Source organism: Manis pentadactyla, chromosome 9 (assembly GCF_030020395.1).
Source record: "Manis pentadactyla isolate mManPen7 chromosome 9, mManPen7.hap1, whole genome shotgun sequence".
Lineage (NCBI taxonomy): Eukaryota > Metazoa > Chordata > Mammalia > Pholidota > Manidae > Manis > Manis pentadactyla.
In genome coordinates, this window is record NC_080027.1 from 95,437,588 (window position 1) to 95,457,889 (window position 20,302).

Here is a 20,302-nt window from a genome sequence, read left to right on the forward strand (position 1 = left end):
AAAGAGACGTATATCAATTATCTGACAAAGAATTCAAAATAACCATTAGACAGATGCTCAACAACCTCAGTACAATAATCATGAACAAGATGAGAAAATCAACAAAGAGAGAGAATATATATATTTTTTAATTTGGAACTTAAGAATGCAATAACTGAATAGAAAAAATTAACCAGAGGTGTTCAATAGCAGCCTTGATCAAGGAGAAGAAATAATTGGCAAACTCAAAAACATGTCACTTTGAAATTATCCAGGAAAAGCAGCAAAAAGAGAAAAGAATGGAAAAAAAAGCCTAAGGGATGTACAGGATACCATCAAATAGGCCACTAAACACCCTATAGCACTCCCAGAAAGAAAAGAGAAGGAGAAAGGAGAAGAAAGCTATACATTAACAAGAGAAGGAAATTAAGAAAATAATCCCACTTACTTTCTTTTCCATCAAAAAGAATGAAATACTTAGGAATAAACTTAACCCAGGCACAAGTTGATGGGAAAGACGTATATGCTAAAAAACACAAAACAGAGAATTAGAGATTCAAGATGGTGGCGTGAGAGGTGAGACAGAGAACTCCTCCCCAAACCACATATAATATGAAAATACAGTTATTACAACTAATCCTAAAAGAGTAATGGGAAAGAAGGATGCACCAGACTGCATATACCTGGAGAACAGAGAAGACCTCACGAAACAGGGTAACGTACCAAAGATTTGATCCCACAGGACCGAAGCCCTTCCCCGACCCCAGCTCACTGGCTGGAGGAAGAGAAACGGAGTGGGGAGTGGGTGGAAAAGTAGGATTGCTGAACACCCAGCCCTGGAAATGTGCTTTGGGAGGACAAACCTACATTGCATGGTGCTCTGGAGATTAGTGGGGTTGGAAAGCTAAAACAGGCGAAATACTTGGAGAGACTGAGATTCCAGCCGTTTGTGGGGGGCAGGGATCCACATCCGGCTGCTCTGGGACAAATGAAAGGTGGGCAGTCTGAGAGGCTTCCTAGCAGTGAGAGAGCTGCTGAAGGGCAGGAATTGCACGTAACTTGCTACGCGGGAGAAGGGATAGGTGGACAAGGTTGTCTGGGCGTGCTCTCCCCAGCAGGTTGGGAACTTTCAGGAACTTCAGGTGCTCCATGCCCCTGGCTGGCTACTCAGCTCTGAGGCCCCCACTGTGATATGCAGCCTACTATGCCTTTCTCCTGCCCTGCAGGCACCGGCTCACAAAGCGGCAGTCATGCCAGTGGGAGCCCCGCCTACCGCAGCTGCAGATACAAAGTACAGAGGCTTACACCTGTGTGCTCAGCCCACTGGTTCGGACAGCGAGAAAGGCGCATCAGCCGGGAAGCAGAAAACAGCTCTTCCCTCACCCCAGGCACTCCTCTGAGACCCCAGACATCACTCCAGGGGCTGAGTGGCTCCAGAGACTAGAGCTTCTTGGCACTAGAGGGTGCCACATACAAATATGAAACATCAAAGGAACCTGGGTCAAACAAAAATCTCAGAAACACCAGAAAAAGGGCCAAATGAAACTGAACTCACCATTTTTCCTGAAAGAGAGTTCAAAATAAAAACCATAAACATGATCATGGAGGCACAGAAAAATATTCAAGAACTCAGGGAAGAATTTAGGACAGAGATTCAATCATTAAGAAATTCCATACCTGAAATGAAACATACAATGGAGGGTTTTAAAAGCAGACTAGATGTAGTAGAAGAGATGGTAAATGGAATAGGAATTAGAGAAGAGGAATACAAAGAAGCTGAGGCACAGAGAGAAAAAAGAATCTCTAAGAATGAAAGACTACTGAGAGAACTGTGTGATCAATCCCAACAGAACAATATTTGCATTATAGGGGTACCAGAAGAAGAGGAAAAGGGACAGAAGTGTCTTTGATGAGGTAATTGCTGAAAACTTCTCCAATCTGGGGGAGGAGATAGTCTTTCAGGCCATGGAGGTGCACAGATCTGCCAACACAAGGGACCTCAGGAAGACAACACCAAAACATATACTAATTAAAATGGCAAAGATCAAGGTAAGGACACACTTTTAAAAGCAGCTAGAGAGAGAAAAAAATCACAAACAAAGGAAAGCCCATCAGGCTAACATCAGTCTTCTCAACAGAAACCTTACAGGCAAGAAGGGAGTGGCATGATATATTTAATGCAATGAAGCAGAAGGGCCTTGAACCAAGAATACTCTATCTCATAATATTATCATTTAAATTTGAAGGAGGGACTAAAGAATTTTCAGATAAGTAAAAGCTGAGAGAATTTACAGATTCTATCTCTACAGTGCATTTTGGAGAGACTGCTATAGATGAAAGTATTTCTAAGGATAAAAAGATGTCACCAAGGGAAATAAAACCACAGCAAAGACAGTAGAACAATTAATTACTAAGCAGATGCAAAATCAAATCAACTACCCCCTAGGTCAATCAAGGAATAGACAAAGAGTACAGAATATGATACCTAATACACAAAGAATGGAGGAGAAAGAAAAAGGAGGAAAAAAACCCAAAGAACCTATAGGTTGTGTTTATAATAGCATACTAAATGACTTAAATTAGATTGTTAGATACTAAGAGAACTACCCTTGAACCTTCGGTAACCACGAATCTAAAGCCTGCAATGGCAATAAGTACATACCTATCAATAATCACCCTAAATGTAAATGGTCTGAATGCATCAATCAAAGGACACAGAGTCACTGAATGGATAAAAAAAAAAGACCTGTCTATATGCCGCCTACAAGAGACTCGTTTCAAATCCAAAGACATACACAGAATAAAAGTGAAGGGATGGAAAAAGATATTTCATGCAACTATAATAGGGAGAGAAAAGCAGGAGTTGCAGTACTTGTATCAAACAAAACAGACTTCAAAACAAATAAAGTAACAAGAGACAAAGAAGGATATCACATAATGATAAAAGAGTCAGTCCAACAAAAGGATGTAACTGTCATAAATATCTATGCACCCAACACAGGATCACTTACACATGTGAAAGAAATACTAATAGAATTAAAGGGGGAAATACAATGCAATGCAATCATTTTAGGAGACTTCAACACATTACTCACTCCAAAGGAGAGATCAACCAGACAAAAAATAAGTAAGGAGACAGAGGCACTGAACAATGTATTAGAACAGATGGACCTAACAGACAGAACACTGCATCCAAAGCCAACAGAATACACATTCTTCTCAAGTACACATGGAACATTTTCAAGAATAGATCATATAATAGGTGACAAAAAGAGCTTCAGTAAATTTAAAAAGATTGAAATTGTACCAACCAGCTTCTCAGATCAAAAAGGTATGAAACTAGAAATAAATTACACAAAGAAAATGAAAAAGCCCACAAACACATGGAGGCTTAACAACATGCTCCTAAATAATCAACGGATCAATGACCAAATAAAAACAGAGATCTAGTAATATATGGAGACAAATGACAACAATAATTCAACACCACAAAATCTCTAGAATGCAGTAAAGAGGGAAGTATATCGCAATACAGGTCTATGTCAGGAAAGAAGAACAATCCCATATAAGCAGTCTAAACTCACAATTAATGAACCTAGAAAAAGAAGAACAAATGAGGCCCAAAGTCAGTAGAAGGAGGGACATTATATAAAGATTAGACCAGAAACAAATAAAATCGAGAAGGATAAAACAATAGAAAGAATCAATGAAAGCAGGAGTTGGTTCTTTGAGAAAATGAACAAAATAGATAAACCCCTAGCCAGACTTACCAAGAAAAAAAGGGTCTATACACATAAACAGAATTAAAATATGAGAAAGGAAAAAAAACTACTGACACCACAGACATACAAAGAATTATGAGAGAATACTATGAAAAATTATATGCTAACAAACTGGATAACCTAGAAGAAATGGACAACTTTCTAAAAAAATACAACTTACCAAGGCTGACCCAGGAAGAAATAGAAAATCTGAATAGACCAATTACAAGCAAAGAAATTGAATTGGTAATCAAGAAACTACTTAAGAAGAAAACACTGGAACAGATAGTTTCACTGATGAATTTTATCAAATATCTGGTAAAGACCTAATACCCATCCTCCTTAAAGTTTTCCAAAAAGTAGAAGAGGAGGGAATACTCCCAAACTCATTCCAAAGCCAACATCACTCTAACACCAAAACCAGGCAAAGACACTACAAAAAAAGAAAATTACAGACCAATATCCCTGATGAACAGATGCAAAAATACTCAGCAAAATATTAGCAGAATGAATTCAAAAATACATAAAGAACATCATCCATCATGATCACGTAGGAATTATTCCAGAGATGCAAGGATGGTACAATATTCGAAAATCTATCAACATCATCCACCACATCAGCAAAAAGTAGGACAAAAACCACATAATCATCTCCATAGATGCTGAAAAAGCATTCGACAAAATTCAACATCCATTCATGATAAAAACTCTCAACAAAATGGGTATAGAGGGCAAGTACCTCAACATAATAAAGGCCATATATGAAAAACCCACAGCCAACATTATACTTAACAGCGAGAAGCTGAAAGCTTTTCCTTTAAGATGGGGAACAAGACAAGGATGCCCACTCTCCCCATTTTTATTCAACATAGTTCTGGAGGTCCTAGCCACAGCAATCAGACAACACAAAGAAATAAAAGGCATCTAGATTGGTTAGGAAGAAGTTAAACTGTCCCTGTTTGCATACGACATGATACTGTACATGAAAAAAATTAAAGAATCCACTAGATCTAATATCTGAATTCAGCAAAGTTGCGGGATACAAAATTAATACACAGAAATCTGTTGTGTTCCTATACACTAACAATGAACTAGCCAAAAGAGAAATTATTCCACTCACAACTGCATCAAAAAGAATAAAATACCTAGGAATAAACCTAACCAAGTAAGTGAAAGATCTATACTTGGAAAACCACAAGACACGCACGAGAGAAATTAAAGAAGATACCAATAAATGGAAACACATCCCATGCTCATGGATGGGAAGAATTAATATTGTCAAAATGGCCATCCTGCCTAACACTATCTATAGATTCAATGCAATCCCTATCAAAATACCAACAGCATTCTTCAACGAACAACAGGAAATAGTTCTAAAATTCATATAGAGCCACAAAAGACCCGGAAAAGCCAAAGCATTCCTGAGAAGGAAGAATAAAGTGGGGGGAATTACACTCCCTGACTTCAAGCTCTACTACAAAGCCACAGTAATCAAGACAATTTGGTACTGGCAGAAGAACAAACCCATAGACCAATGACTAGAGTGCCCAGATATAAACCCAAGCATATATGGTCAATTAATATACGATAAAAGGAGCCATGGATATAAAATGGGGAAATGACAGCCTCTTCAACAACTCGTGTTGGCAAAACTGGACAGCTACATGCAAAATAATGAATCTGTATTATTGCCTAACCCCATACACAGAGGTAAACTCAAAATGGATTAAGACCTGAATGAAAGTCATGAAACCATAAAACTCTTAGAAGAAAACATAGGCAAAAATCTCTTGAATGTAAAACATGAGCAACTTTTTCCTAAACGCTTCTCCTTAGGCAAGGGAAACAAAATAAAAAATGAACAAATGGGACTACATCATTCTAAAAAGCTTCTGTACAGCAAAGGACACCATCAGTAGAACAAAAAGGCATCCTATAGTATGGGACAATATATTTGTAAATGACATATCCAACAAGGGGTTAATATCCCAAATATATAAAGAACTCACATGCCTCAACACCCAAAAAGCAAATAACCTGATTAAAAAATGGGCAGAGGATATGAACAGACACTTCTCCAAAGAAGATATTCAGATGGCCAACAGGCACATGAAAAGATGCTCCACATTGCTTATTATGAGGGAAATGCAAATTAAAATCTCAATGAGATATCACCTCACACCAAGTTAGGATGGCCAACATAGAAAAGACTAGGAACAACAAATGCTGCTGAGGATGCGGAGAAAGGGGAACACTCCTACACTGCTGGTGGAAATGTAAATTAGTTCAACCATTGTGGAAAGCAGTCTGGAGGTTCCTCAAAAAAATAAAAATAGAAATACCATTTGACCCAGAAATTCCTCTCCTAGGAATTTACCCTAGGAATGTAGGATCCCAGTTTGAAGAAGACCTATGCACCCCCATGTTTAGTGTAGCACTGTTTACAACAGCCAAGAAATGGAAGCAACCTAAGTGTCCATCAGTAGATGAATGGATAAAGAAGATGTGGTACATATACACAATGGAATATTATTCAGCTGTAAGAAGAAAACAAATCCTACTATTTACAACAACATGGATGGAACTAGAGGGTATTATGCTCAGTGAAATAATACAGGCAGAGAAAGACAAGTACCAAATGATTTCGCTCATCTGTGGAGCATAAGAACAAAGCAAAAACTGAAGGAACAAAACAGCAGCAGACTCACAGAACCCAAGAATGGACTAACAGTTACCAAAGGGAAAGGGACTGGGGAGGGTGGGTCAGAAGGGAGGGAGAAGGGGAATAAGGGGCATTACGATTAGTACACATAACACAGAGGGGGGCACGGGGAAGGCAGTATAGCACAGAGAAGACAAGTAGTGACTCTACAGCATCTTACTACAGTGATGGACAGTGAGTATAATGGGGTATGTGGTGGGGACTTGATAATGGGGGGAATCTAGTAACCACAATGTTGCCTGTGTGATTTTATATTAATGATACCAAAAAAAAAAAAAACCCCCACAAAACAATGATGAAAGAAATTAAAGAAAGAAAGATATGGAAAGACAGTCTGTGCTCGTGGATTAAAAGGTTAATATATTGTTAAAATGTCCATACTATCCACAAATTCAATGCAATCCCTATCAAAATTCAAATGGCATTTTTGGAGAAATGTAAAACAATCCTAAAATTCACATGGAACCAAAAACAGCAAAAACAATCTCAAGAAAGAACAGAACAGGAAGTATCACTGTTTCTTTCTACAAAACCTATCACAAAACTACAATAATGAAAATAGTGTGGTACTGGCATTAAGACATATATAGACCAAAAGAAAACAGTCAAAAATAAAGCCATGCATATATATGGTCAAATGATCTTCAGCAAGGATGCCAAATCTATACAATGGAGAAAGGGCTGTCTCTTGAATAAGTGATGCTGGGAACACTGGATATCCACATGCAAAATAATGAAATTGCACCCTTATCTTATGCCATACACAGCTTAAACCTAAGACGTGTAACTGTAACACTCAATAGAATAAAATATAGGAGCTAAGCTTCTTAACACTGGTTTTGGCAAAGGTTTCTTAGGAACAAAAGCAAAAATAGACAAGTGGAACTACATCAAGCTAAAAAGCTTCTGCACAGCAAAGAAAATCAACAGAGTGAAAAGGCAAGCTCTGGGATGGGAAAAACCATGTATCTGATGAGAGGTTAATATCAAAAATATGTAAGGGACTCCTACAACAACTCAGTAGCAAATAAATAAACCATTCAAAAATGGCAAGAAGACATGAACAGTAATTTTTCCAAAGAAGACATACAAACAATCAAGAGGAACATGAATAGATGCTCAGCATCACTAATCGTCAGGGTAATTAATCAAACAACCACATGAGATATCACCTCACACCTGTTCAGATGATCATTATGAAAGGAAGGAAGGAAAGAAGGGAGGAGAAGAGGGAAGCAGACAGGGAGAAAGGACCAACTGTTGGCAAAAACGAGTAGAAGCTGGAATCCTTGTGCACTGCTGGTGGGAATGTAAAATGTTATAGTCACTATGGGAACACTACGGAGGTTCTTCAAACAAATAGAACTATTATATGATCCAGCAGTCCTACTTCTGGCTATTTATTAGTAAGAAGTGAGCTCAGGGTCTCCAAGAGGTATCTGTACTTTCATGTTCACTGCAATATCATTCAAAACAGCCATGAGGCAGAAACAGCTAAAACATCTACTGACAGATGAATGGATTAAGAAAAAAGGTATAAAAATACAATGGAATATTTATTCAGCCTTAAAAAAGAAGGAACTCCTGACCCATGCTATGACATGGATGAACCTTGAGGACATTAAGTGAAATAAACCAGTCATAGAAAGACAAACACTGTGTGCTTCCTCTTGTGTGAGATATCTAAAGTAGACAAACTTATAGAAGGAGAAAGCAGAATGGTAACTGAGGGAGGCTAGGAGAGAGGGAAATGGGGAGTTACTGTTCAAGGGCCCAGAGTTTCAGTCATGCAAGGTAAAAAATTCTAGACATCTGCTATGCAGCGAAGTGTATATAGTTAGCAATACTGTACACTTTAAAATGTGTTATGAGGGTAGATTTCATGTTATATATATAACAAGTAAAAAAGAATATACTAGAAAAGCTAAGAACATTTCAAAATAATAGTAGTAATTGTTTTATTAAAATTAAAAGTTTTATAAGGCTCTCTAATTAAAATCACATGATCCTAGTACTAGAATGACAGAAAAATCAACAGGAAAAAATTTTAAGAACTAAAAGTACAAATATTTATGAATATGTGCCATCCATAATCAGTGAGAAAAGAATGAATTATTCAATAAATGAGGCTGTGACAACGGTCTCATATTTTGGAAAAAAGACTCCAAACTTGCATCATGCACTGAAATAACTACAAGATTTCTTAAGACAGAAATATACGTTTAGTTTACATCAGGTAAGGATTTTAGATCAGCAGGCAGAATATAGAAAAAAAATTAATAGTTTCTCTAGCTTTCACAATGTCTTTCTAAATCTTAACATGAAAGTTATGTAAGAGCTCTAAACACAAGATTCTAGGTGTATATAGAAAAAATACACTCTAATGGCAAATAAAAATGTGCTGTTTTCCATTTTTACTAAGACTGCTTTCTTCTAGTCATAAATACAAATGAAAACTGTCAGAAAATAGTGTGATATTATTGCAGGAACAGAAAACTAACCTAAAGCCTTAAGATATGGTTTAAGTCATGCTTTTGCAAACCTCAATGGTAAAATGAATCATGCTTCAATAGGATGTTACAAATCCAGCAAGAATAGTATTTTCAAAGAATATATTCTGGCATGGGGAAAGTTCCATTCACTCAGCTCATCAACAAATACCATGTCAGCCCTTGGACACTGTGCAAAGATAAAATAATGAACAAGGGAGATATGATTCTTGATGATCAAGAATTTTCTAGTCTGCTGAGAAAGGCATATAAAACTATAGTGGTGATATACTTGATATAAAAGGGACAAGGAGAAAGTAAGTATATAGCAGGGAGGCCTACCTGTCTATAAGAGTCAGGGAAGGTTTTGTAGGAAATGTGACAATTTAAGCTCAGATCTTAATAGGAATTAATTAGCCCAACCACGATTATGAAAGGAGATAGAAGTAAAATGAGGACTCAGCATATATAAAAATATACAAGGGAAGATGGTGGTAGAGAGGGAGGGAAGACATCCAAATTGTACTCAAGACCTAAATACAGCTGCACAGAATAAGACTGATGTGTATACAAGAAAATACTGTCAGTCTTTAACTCTGGTTATAAAACCAGAACAGTGAATAATTTATAGTTCTCTTCTGTTTTTCTTTCTTTGCTCTATTTCCTAAAGGGACCATACATTACAGTTTACTGTCTATTGATCAAAAAAATGAACGTTACTATTTACTAGATTTTTGTTTCCTTTTAAGTCTTACAGAAGTCTCGTCTAATTTATTCATTTGCAAAACAATGCTAGTAACATTTAACTTCACAAAGTTGATCTGGATCAAATATGGCAACAAATGTGCAGGGAAATGATTTTGTAATTATGGTTTTTGAACCTAACTCAGGATCAGAGCCACCAGATAAAATGGTATTAAGACAGATTTGAGGAGAGGGGCGGAAGATGGCGGCGTGAGTAGAGCAGCGGAAATCTCCTCCCAAAACCACATATATCTATGAAAATATAACAAAGACAACCCTTCCTAGAATAAAGACCAGAGGACACAGGACAATATCCAGACCACATCCACACCTGAGAGAACCCAGCGCCTCGCCAAGGGGGTAAGATACAAGCCCCAGCCCGGCGGGAGCCGAGCGCCCCTTCCCCCCAGCTCCCGGCGGGAGAAGAGCAGGCAGAGTGGGAGGGAGACGGAGCCCAGGACAGCCGAGCACCCAGCCCCCGCCATCCGGGCCAGAGTGCAGGGCCCTGGATACTAGGAAAACAGGGCAGCAAGGACAGTGAGCGGGCACTGGAGGCTGGGCGACAGAGGACATAAGAAAAGCGAGCGACCATTTTTTTTTTTTTTTTTTTGCGGTTTTGTTTTGGCGAGCACTCTTTGGAAGTCTTAAAGGGACAGGGACCCCAATACTAGGGAAACAGGGCAAGACCAGTGATCAGATGCCTGAGGCTGGCGCCGGAGAATAAAGAAAAACGAGGGGCCACCTTTTTTCCTTTTTTTTTTAATTAAAAAAAAATTTCTTTTTAATTTAAATTTTTTTTTTTATTTAAAAAAAATTTTTTTTTTTTTGTGGTCGTTGTTTTGTTTTGGCGGGTGCTTTTTTGGAAGTCTTAAAGGGGCAGGGTGGGACACTTAATCCAGAGGTAGAGAATCCGGGGATCTCTGGGCACCCTAACCCCTGGGCTGCAGGGAGCAGGGAGGCCCCTTACGGAGATAAATAGCCTCCCAGCCGCTCCCCCTCCAACGCGACTCCAGCAATTTGGAGCAGAGGTCCGAACCAGGCCACGCCCACAGCAACAGCGGAGATAAACTCCATAGCAGCCGGGCAGGAAGCAGAAACCCTGTCTGCACGCAGCTGCCCAGCACAAGCCACTAGAGGTCGCTGTTCTCCCAGGAGAGGAGGGCCACAAACCAACAAGAAGGGAACTTCTACCAGCCGTCACTCGTCCCAGTTCTGCAGACTATTCCTATCACCATGAAAAGGCAAAGCTACAGGCAGACAAAGATCACAGAGACAACACCAGAGAAGGAGACAGACCTAACCAGTCTTCCTGACAAAGAATTCAAAATAAGAATCATAAACATGCTGACAGAGATGCAGAGAAATACGCAAGAGAAATGGGATGAAGTCCGGAGGGAGTTCACAGATGCCAGAAAGGAGATCGCAGAAATGAAACAAACTCTGGAAGGGTTTATAAGCAGAATGGATAGAATGCAAGAGGCCATTGATGGAATTGAAACCAGAGAACAGGAACGCATAGAAGCTGACATAGAGAGAGATGAAAGGATCTACAGGAATGAAACAATGTTAAGAGAACTGTGTGACCAATCCAAAAGGAACAATATCCGTATTATAGGGGTTCCAGAAGAAGAAGAGAGAGGAAAAGAGATGGAGAGTATCTTAGAAGAAATAATTGCTAAAAACTTCCCCAAACTGGGGGAGGAAATAATCAAACAGACCACGGAAATACACAGAACCCCCAACAGAAAGGATCCAAGGAGGACAACACCAAGACACATAATAATTAAAATGGCAAAGATCAAGGACAAAGAAAGAGTTTTAAAGGCAGCTAGAGAGAAAAAGGTCACCTATAAAGGAAAACTTATCAGGCTAACATCAGACTTCTCGACAGAAACCCTACATGCCACAAGAGGATGGCATGATATATTTAATACAATGAAACAGAAGGGCCTTGAACCAAGGATACTGTATCCAGCACGACTATCATTCAAATATGACAGTGGGATTAAACAATTCCCAGACAAACAAAAGCTGAGGGAATCTGCTTCCCACAAACCACCTCTACAGAACATCTTACAGGGACTGCTCTAGATGGGAGCACTACTAGAAAGAGCACAGCACAAAACTCCCAATGTATGAAGAATCGAGGAGGAGGAATAAGAAGGGAGAGAAGAAAAGAATCTCCAGACAGTGTATATAACAGCTCAATAAGCGAGCTAAGTTAGGCAGTAAGATACTAAAGAGGCTTACCTTGAACCTTTGGTAACCACGAATTTAAAGCCTGCAATGGCAATAAGTACATATCTTTCAATAGTCACCCTAAATGTTAATGGGCTGAATGCACCAATCAAAAGACATACAGTAATAGAATGGATAAAAAACCAAGACACATCTATATGCTGCTTACAAGAAACTCACCTCAAACCCAAAGACATGTACAGACTAAAAGTCAAGGGATGGAAAAACATATTTCAAGCAAACAACAGCAAGAAGAAAGCAGGGGTTGCAGTACTAATATCAGACGAAATAGACTTCAAAACAAAGAAAGTAACAAGAGATAAAGAAGGACACTACATAATGATAAAGGGCTCAGTCCAACAAGAGGATATAACCATTCTAAATATATATGCACCCAACACAGGAGCACCAGCATATGTGAAACAAATACTAACAGAACTAAAGGGGGAAATAGACTGCAATGCATTCATTCTAGGAGACTTCAACACACCACTCACCCCAAAGGATAGATCCACTGGGCAGAAAATAAGTAAGGACACGGAAGCACTGAACAACACAGTAGAGCAGATGGACCTAATAGACATCTATAGAACTCTACATCCAAAAGCAACAGGATATACATTCTTCTCAAGTGCACATGGAGCATTCTCCAGAAAAGACCATATACTAGGCCACAAGAAGAGCCTCAGAAAATTCCAAAAGATTGAAATCCTACCAACCAACTTTTCAGACCACAAAGGCATAAAACTAGAAATAAACTGTACAAAGAAAGCAAAGAGGCTCACAAACATATGGAGGCTTAACAACACGCTCCAAAATAATCAATGGGTCAATGATCAAATCAAAATGGAGATCCAGCAATATATGGAAACAAATGACAACAACAACACTAAGCCCCAACTTCTGTGGGACACAGCAAAAGCAGTCTTAAAAGGAAAGTATATAGCAATCCAAGCATATTTAAAAAAGGAAGAACAATCCCAAATGAATGGTCTAATGTCACAATTATCGAAATTGGAAAAAGAACAACAAATGAGGCCTAAGGTCAGCAGAAGGAGGGACATAATAAACATCAGAGAAGAAATAAATAAAATTGAGAAGAATAAAACAATAGCAAAAATCAATGAAACCAAGAGCTGGTTCTTCGAGAAAAGAAACAAAATAGATAAGCCTCTAGCCAGACTTATTAAGAAGAAAAGAGAGTCAACACAAATCAACAGTATCAGAAACGAGAAAGGAAAAATCACAATGGACCCCACAGAAATACAAAGAATTATTAGAGACTACTATGAAAACCTATATGCTAACAAGCTGGGAAACCTAGGAGAAATGGACAACTTCCTAGAAAAATACAACCTTCCAAGACTGACCCAGAAAGAAACAGAAAATCTAAACAGACCAATTACCAGCAACGAAATTGAAGAGGTAATCAAAAAACTACCAAAGAACAAAACCCCCAGCCCAGATGGATTTACCTCGGAATTTTATCAGACATACAGGGAAGACATAATACCCATTCTCCTTAGAGTTTTCCAAAAAATAGAGGAGGAGGGAATACTCCCAAACTCATTCTATGAAGCTAACATCACCCTAATACCAAAACCAGGCAAAGACCCCACCAAAAAAGAAAACTACAGACCAATATCCCTGATGAACGTAGATACAAAAATACTCAACAAAATATTAGCAAACCGAATTCAAAAATACATCAAAAGGATCATACACCATGACCAAGTGGGATTCATCCCAGGGATGCAAGGATGGCACAACATTCGAAAGTCCATCAACATCATCCACCACATCAACAAAAAGAGAGACAAAAACCACATGATCATCTCCATAGATGCTGAAAAAGCATTTGACAAAGTTCAACATCCATTCATGATAAAAACTCTCAGCAAAATGGGAATAGAGGGCAAGTACCTCAACATAATAAAGGCCATCTATGATAAATCCACAGCCAACATTATATTGAACAGCGAGAAGCTGAAAGCATTTCCGCTGAGATCGGGAACTAGACAGGGATGCCCACTCTCTCCACTGTTATTTAACATAGTACTGGAGGTCCTAGCCACGGCAATCAGACAAAACAAAGAAATACAAGGAATCCAGATTGGTAAAGAAGAAGTTAAACTGTCACTACTTGCAGATGACATGATACTGTACATAAAAAACCCTAAAGACTCCACCCCAAAACTACTAGAACTGATATCGGAATACAGCAAAGTTGCAGTATACAAAATCAATACACAGAAATCTGTGGCTTTCCTATACACTAACAATGAACCAACAGAAAGAGAAATCAGGAAAACAACTCCATTCACAATTACATCAGAAAAAATAAAATACCTAGGAATAAACCTAACCAAGGAAGTGAAAGACTTATACTCTGAAAACTACAAGTCACTCTTAAGAGAAATTAAAGGGGACACTAACAGATGGAAACTCATCCCATGCTCATGGCTAGGAAGAATTAATATCGTCAAAATGGCCATCCTGCCCAAAGCAATATACAGATTTGATGCAATCCCTATGAAACTACCAGCAACATTCTTCAATGAACTGGACCAAATAATTAAAAAATTCATATGGAAACACCAAAGACCCCGAATAGCCAAAGCAATCCTGAGAAAGAAGAATAAAGTAGGGGGGATCTCACTCCCCAACTTCAAGCTCTACTATAAAGCCATAGTAATCAAGACAATTTGGTACTGGCACAAGAGCAGAGCCACAGACCAATGGAACAGACTAGAGAATCCAGACATTCTCAAAGACATTTATGGTCAATTAATATTTGATAAAGGAGCCATGGACATACAATGGCGAAATGACAGTCTCTTCAACAGATGGTGCTGGCAAAACTGGACAGCTACATGTAGGAGAATGAAACTGGACCATTGTCTAACCCCATATACAAAAGTAAACTCAAAATGGATCAAAGACCTGAATGTAAGTCATGAAACCATTAAACTCTTGGAATAAAACATAGGCAAAAACCTCTTAGACATAAACATGTGTGACCTTTTCTTTAACATATCTCCCCGGGCATGGAAAACAACAGCAAAAATGAATAAGTGGGACTATATTAAGCTGAAAAGCTTCTGTACAGCAAAAGACACCATCAATAGAACAAAAAGGAACCCTACAGTATGGGAGAATATATTTGAAAATGACACATCCGATAAAGGCTTGACGTCCAGAATATATAAAGAGCTCTCACGCCTCAACAAACAAAAAACAAATAACCCAATTAAAAAATGGGCAGAGGAAGTGAACAGACAGTTCTCCAAAAAAGAAATACAGATGACCAACAGACACATGAAAAGATGCTCCACATCACTAATTATCAGAGAAATGCAAATAAAAACTACAATGAGGTATCACCTCACACCAGTAAGGATGGCTGCCATCCAAAAGACAAACAACAACAAATGTTGGCGAGGCTGTGGAGAAAGGGGAACCCTCCTACACTGCTGGTGGGAATGTAAGTTAGTTCAACCATTGTGGAAAGCAGTATGGAGGTACATCAAAATGCTCAAAACAGACATACCATTTGAACCAAGAATTGCACTCCTAGGAATTTACCCTAAGAATGCAGCAATCAAGTATGAGAAAGATCAGTGCACCCCTATGTTTATCGCAGCACTATTTACAATAGCCAAGAATTGGAAGCAACCTAAATGTCCATCGATAGATGAATGGATAAAGAAGATGTGGTACATATACACAATGGAATACTACTCAGCCATAAGAAAAGGGCAAATCAACCATTTGTAGCAACATGGATGGAACTGGAGGGTATTATGCTCAGTGAAACAAGCCAAGCAGAGAAAGAGAAATACCAAATGATTTCACTTATCTGTGGAATATAAGAACAAAGGAAAAACTGAAGGAACAAAACAGCAGCAGAATCACAGAACTCAAGAATGGACTAACAGGTACCAAAGGGAAAGGGACTGGGGAGGATGGGTGGGTAGGGAGGGATAAGGGGGAGGGAGAAGTAGGGGGATATTAAGATTACCATGCATGGGGGGGTAGGAAAAAAGGGAAGGCTGTACAATACAGAGAAGGCAAGTAGGGATTCTACAACATTTTGCTATGCTGATGGACAGTGACTGTAAAGGGGTTTATAGGGGGGACCTGGTATAGGGGAGAGCCTAGTAAACATAATATTCGTCATGTAAGTGTAGATTAGTGATACCAAAACAAAAAAAAAAAAAAAAGGGCAGTTCCTGTGTGGTAACCTCCAATGAGTTCTACACAAGAGTATAAAGGGCATATAAAAGTGTAGGCAAAGGGTCTGTTTGTGTTTATACAGAGGATCAAAGCCTAATTGGGCTACCCCGAAAATGAACTAAGATATGATAAGAAAAAGAACTTCTAACATCAGCACTCTCTGGAAGACTCATGCCAGAAGATGATCATCAAAAAACCCCAACAAAGATCCACCCACTGCTACAGCTGTAGATGCACTCATCCCACCAGTTCCTGGACTTGCCACGGGAATGAGGAAGGAGATATCTAAGCTGGCCTGTGCATACAGTAAAACAACAAATTTGACTGGATCTATACTGTTGGAACTCAATCAACAATTAGGAGAAGTGCAAATTGTAGTGCTCCAAAATCTTACAACTACAGACTATTTACTGTTAAAAGAACATAAGGGATGTGAACATTCCCCAGGAATGGGTTGTTTTAATTTGTCTGATTTCTCTCAGACTGTTCAAGTTCAGTTGGACAATATCCCCCATATCATAGGTAAGTTTTCACAAATGCCTAAGGTGCCTAACTGGTTTTCTTGGTTTCACTGGAGATGGCTGGTAATTACAGGTATGCTTTGGTTATGTAACTATACTCCTATTATGTTCATGTGTGTGTGCAATTTAAGTAGTAGCTTAAAATCTATACATGCTGAAGTTACCCTACAAGAAGATATGTCAAAGAAATAATCAATCTTCCCATGTTTTCTTCTGCCTGCTACTTCTATAGCTTTTCTTCTTCCTTCCTAATTACAACCCTTAAATAGAATTCGTGCCTCATATCAAATTTACCGAGTATCATAATTCTTCCAAGTGGTAAAGATACCTCAAGACAAATGCTGGGCATAGAAGCTACAGGGCATAAATATGCAAAGAAATAAAAAGCTAACCATTTCAAACAATAAGGCTTCTCTCTCACTTACCAACTTTACATTTCCCTGTATGGCCCCGGAAGATGACTGGTTAGCCAGAGACGGGTAAGATTCCTCAAGGGAGGAACAACCTAAGACAGGCACAGTCGCAGGGAGGTCATCAGGTGAGAAATTGGGGATCAACAGAGGTGAGGCTTAGAACCTCACCCCCCCTGTTCTGAGAGAAATCTTCTGCATACGTGGATGTTTTATTGCCCTGGTCTAGCTTGGATTAACACATAGTCTACAGGCACAAACCTGATCATCTACATTTGCTCTCTTACAACACTAAACTATGTTTTCTACCTTTATCTTGTATCTACCTACCACTTCAGCATTTTATTAAAAATAATAATAATAAAGAGAGAAATGTGGTATCCACATATAAATCAAGTATAAAAATCAAATGAGTATTCATATTTGAACTGTTTATAGTTCATAATGCATGAGCAAAACTGAAGGTTTCTGTGATGGCTGCCCTTGTACTCTTCACCATGTAAGAACTTATTCACTATGTAAGAATTTGTTCTCCATGTAAGAACTTGTTTGTTATGCCTCAGAAGATTGGAGACTGACAAAAATTAGGCTTGGGGTGGATTAATGATTGTGCATTGAGCATTGACTCCCCTATACAGAATTTTATTGTTGTTAACAACCATTTGATCAATAAATATGAGAGGTGCCCTCACAAAAAAAAAAAAAAGTATACACTTCCAATGGTAAAATAATAAGTAACCGGGATGTAATGAATATAGTTAAGATATTGTAACAGCTTGGTATGGTGATAGCTGGTACCTAGAATTGTCATGTATATAAATGTTGAATCACTATGTTGTACACCTGAAACTAATGTAATGTAATACTGTGTGTCAACTACCCTTCAATAAAAAATAATTATCTACAAAAAAAAAAAAAAAAAAGACAGATTTGAGAGGTGGGAGGGCGGTAGCACAAATTGATAGTTGACCAAGAGGATGAAAATGTGGCCTTGATGAAGTTGGTGAGCTTATTACCAATGTGGTGCCACTGCCCGCCCCTTTAGTAATGATGACAGTCAATGCCAATCAACCCTGATATAGTTTATCTCACTGAGCATAGACCCAGTCACAGAATCCTTCTCAACATAAAACTCCTGGAAGCACTTACATCATGGCCTGCTACTTGTAATCTTTCTTTTATCTCTAGCCTCAGAATTTGAAATATACACACAATTAATTCTACTGTTTTTTAAAAAAAGTTACAAAAATGTTTTCTTCATATTTTAACTTTTAAATGTTCTGTTTTCTTTTAAGAAGTTTACCTTTTAGCACTTCTAGAGGTTTTGATTTAATATTCTAAAGCTTCTGTTATTCATCTGTTATACCAGAAACAGAATAATTTAGGGGCTATTTGTAGAGCATTTTACAAATATACTTACATATACTTACAAATGGTGAAGTCAGATACACCCATATCTTTAGGTTGATTGTTGCTTTTTCACAAAATAGAAAAAATGAGGTTCTTACCTTTCCTCTGGAGTGTCTACATGAAATGTTCTTTCTATAACAGTGGTCCACTGGAGACATCTGATAATAAATGTGTTTGGCTTTGGTCGTTCTGTTTTCATTAACTGGCATTCTAGAAATAAAATAAAATATGTCTCTTTGAGTATATATTTAAACCAAGAAGTAAGTAGTTGAGAATAGCACAGCTGTATTCAAAGCCCCTGCAATCTCCCAACTTTCTGTGGGTCTGCACTCAAGCTGGTCACGGCCTGACCTCAGAGTGCCTTCTGACCCGTTGCCCATTCTGGCCACATGCTCTACTAACTAGCCACACTGGACTACTTACCTTTCCCCAAATGTATCTAGTTCTTTCCTGTATCTATACCTTTATTCCAGTTGTTCTTACTATCTGGAAAGCTTTCCATTTATCTTACCCTCACCCATAATGCAATCACCAACAGGCAAAAGAATACCTGTCCTTTAAGGTCCAGCTCAAATCCTACTCCTTCCACAAAGCATTTTTGTAACAACCTGGTCCTCTCCTGATCATCCCCCTTCTATATTCTATTATTGTATCCTTCATTTCACTTAACATTATTATTAATCACTTTAAGAAGGTATATTTATCCCTTAGATATTTTTAGTATATACTGCCTGAAATTCTTGGTAATCACAGCCTCTACAGCCAGTCCGCAAAAAGATAAATTCTGTCAGGAAATATCCAGGAAGACTTCAAAGAAAATGAGCACAGTGTAATGGCTACAAGTATGCATTCTAACACCAGTGTGCCTGGATTCAGTTTTTTTCCTACCATTAACTTCATGTTAGTTCATCTCTCTGGTCTTCATGCATTAAATGGGAAACAACAGAGTACCTACATCTTAAAACCATAAAAAGAGTACCTATTATCATTAAGCAATCAATGATAAATCAGTGTAATACTCAGCATGATACAAAGTTAAGTTTAAAATACCTGTTGGCTATTATCATTAAGTGTACACCTGAGCTGGACTTTAAAGGATACGTGGTGTTGGACAACAAGAGGGTAAGGGTTGTCTATAGACACTGCTCTTTTCAAAGAAACTAATTTACCCCTACTTAACTAATTCAACAGGGTTTTCTCAGTGCTTATCTATTTTGTCCTATCTCCATCAGTAGCGACTATCAACTACCATCTCTGTGTCTTTATAGGACCAAGTCATTAGTCACCTGGCCTAATTCTTCATTGACTCTTTACACTAAAAGATTATTCACCCAATGGTCTCCACTTACTTTTTTATCTTTTTAAAGAGCTTTCATGGTTACAGCCATCATCTCTCAGCTTAACAACATCAAAATCCAAACTTCTTTCTATCTTGGACCTCTAATTTATGATACAGATGTCTAACTATACAGTGGATATATTTTTACCTGGTTGAATCACTGCTACCACGCCTAAATCCAAACCCACTAGCTCTCCCCCCAAATTGGTTCCTCCTGGATTTTCTTCTTTTTTCTGTCATCTAGACTAAAAACATGGGGTGACCTTCTTTGTGATATCAGTAGTATTTGACATCACCTGGCTATTCCACTAACACAATCCTACTTCTTACTCTCGCCATCCAATGCCTAAAACTCCCCATGTATGTAAAACCAGACCTTTTCCTACTCAGAGATGTGTAAAGGCTAGACAAGTTACTCAAAGATAGAGAATTCTAAAAAACATCACAACTTGT

At 38.3% G+C, this 20,302-nt stretch overlaps 1 protein-coding gene across 3 annotated transcripts in view; it reads right to left on the reverse strand.

Moving 5' to 3' along the window:
* Window positions 1-20,302, reverse strand: part of AKT3 (AKT serine/threonine kinase 3) — a 339,823-nt gene that overhangs the window by 143,221 nt on the left and 176,300 nt on the right. For all 3 annotated transcript variants that reach the window (XM_036887665.2, XM_036887664.2, XM_036887663.2), the window contains one exon: window positions 18,609-18,720. In XM_036887665.2, the coding sequence (XP_036743560.1) occupies window positions 18,609-18,709 (101 nt within the window). In that variant the 5' untranslated portion in view covers window positions 18,710-18,720. The remainder of the gene's footprint in view (window positions 1-18,608; window positions 18,721-20,302) is intronic.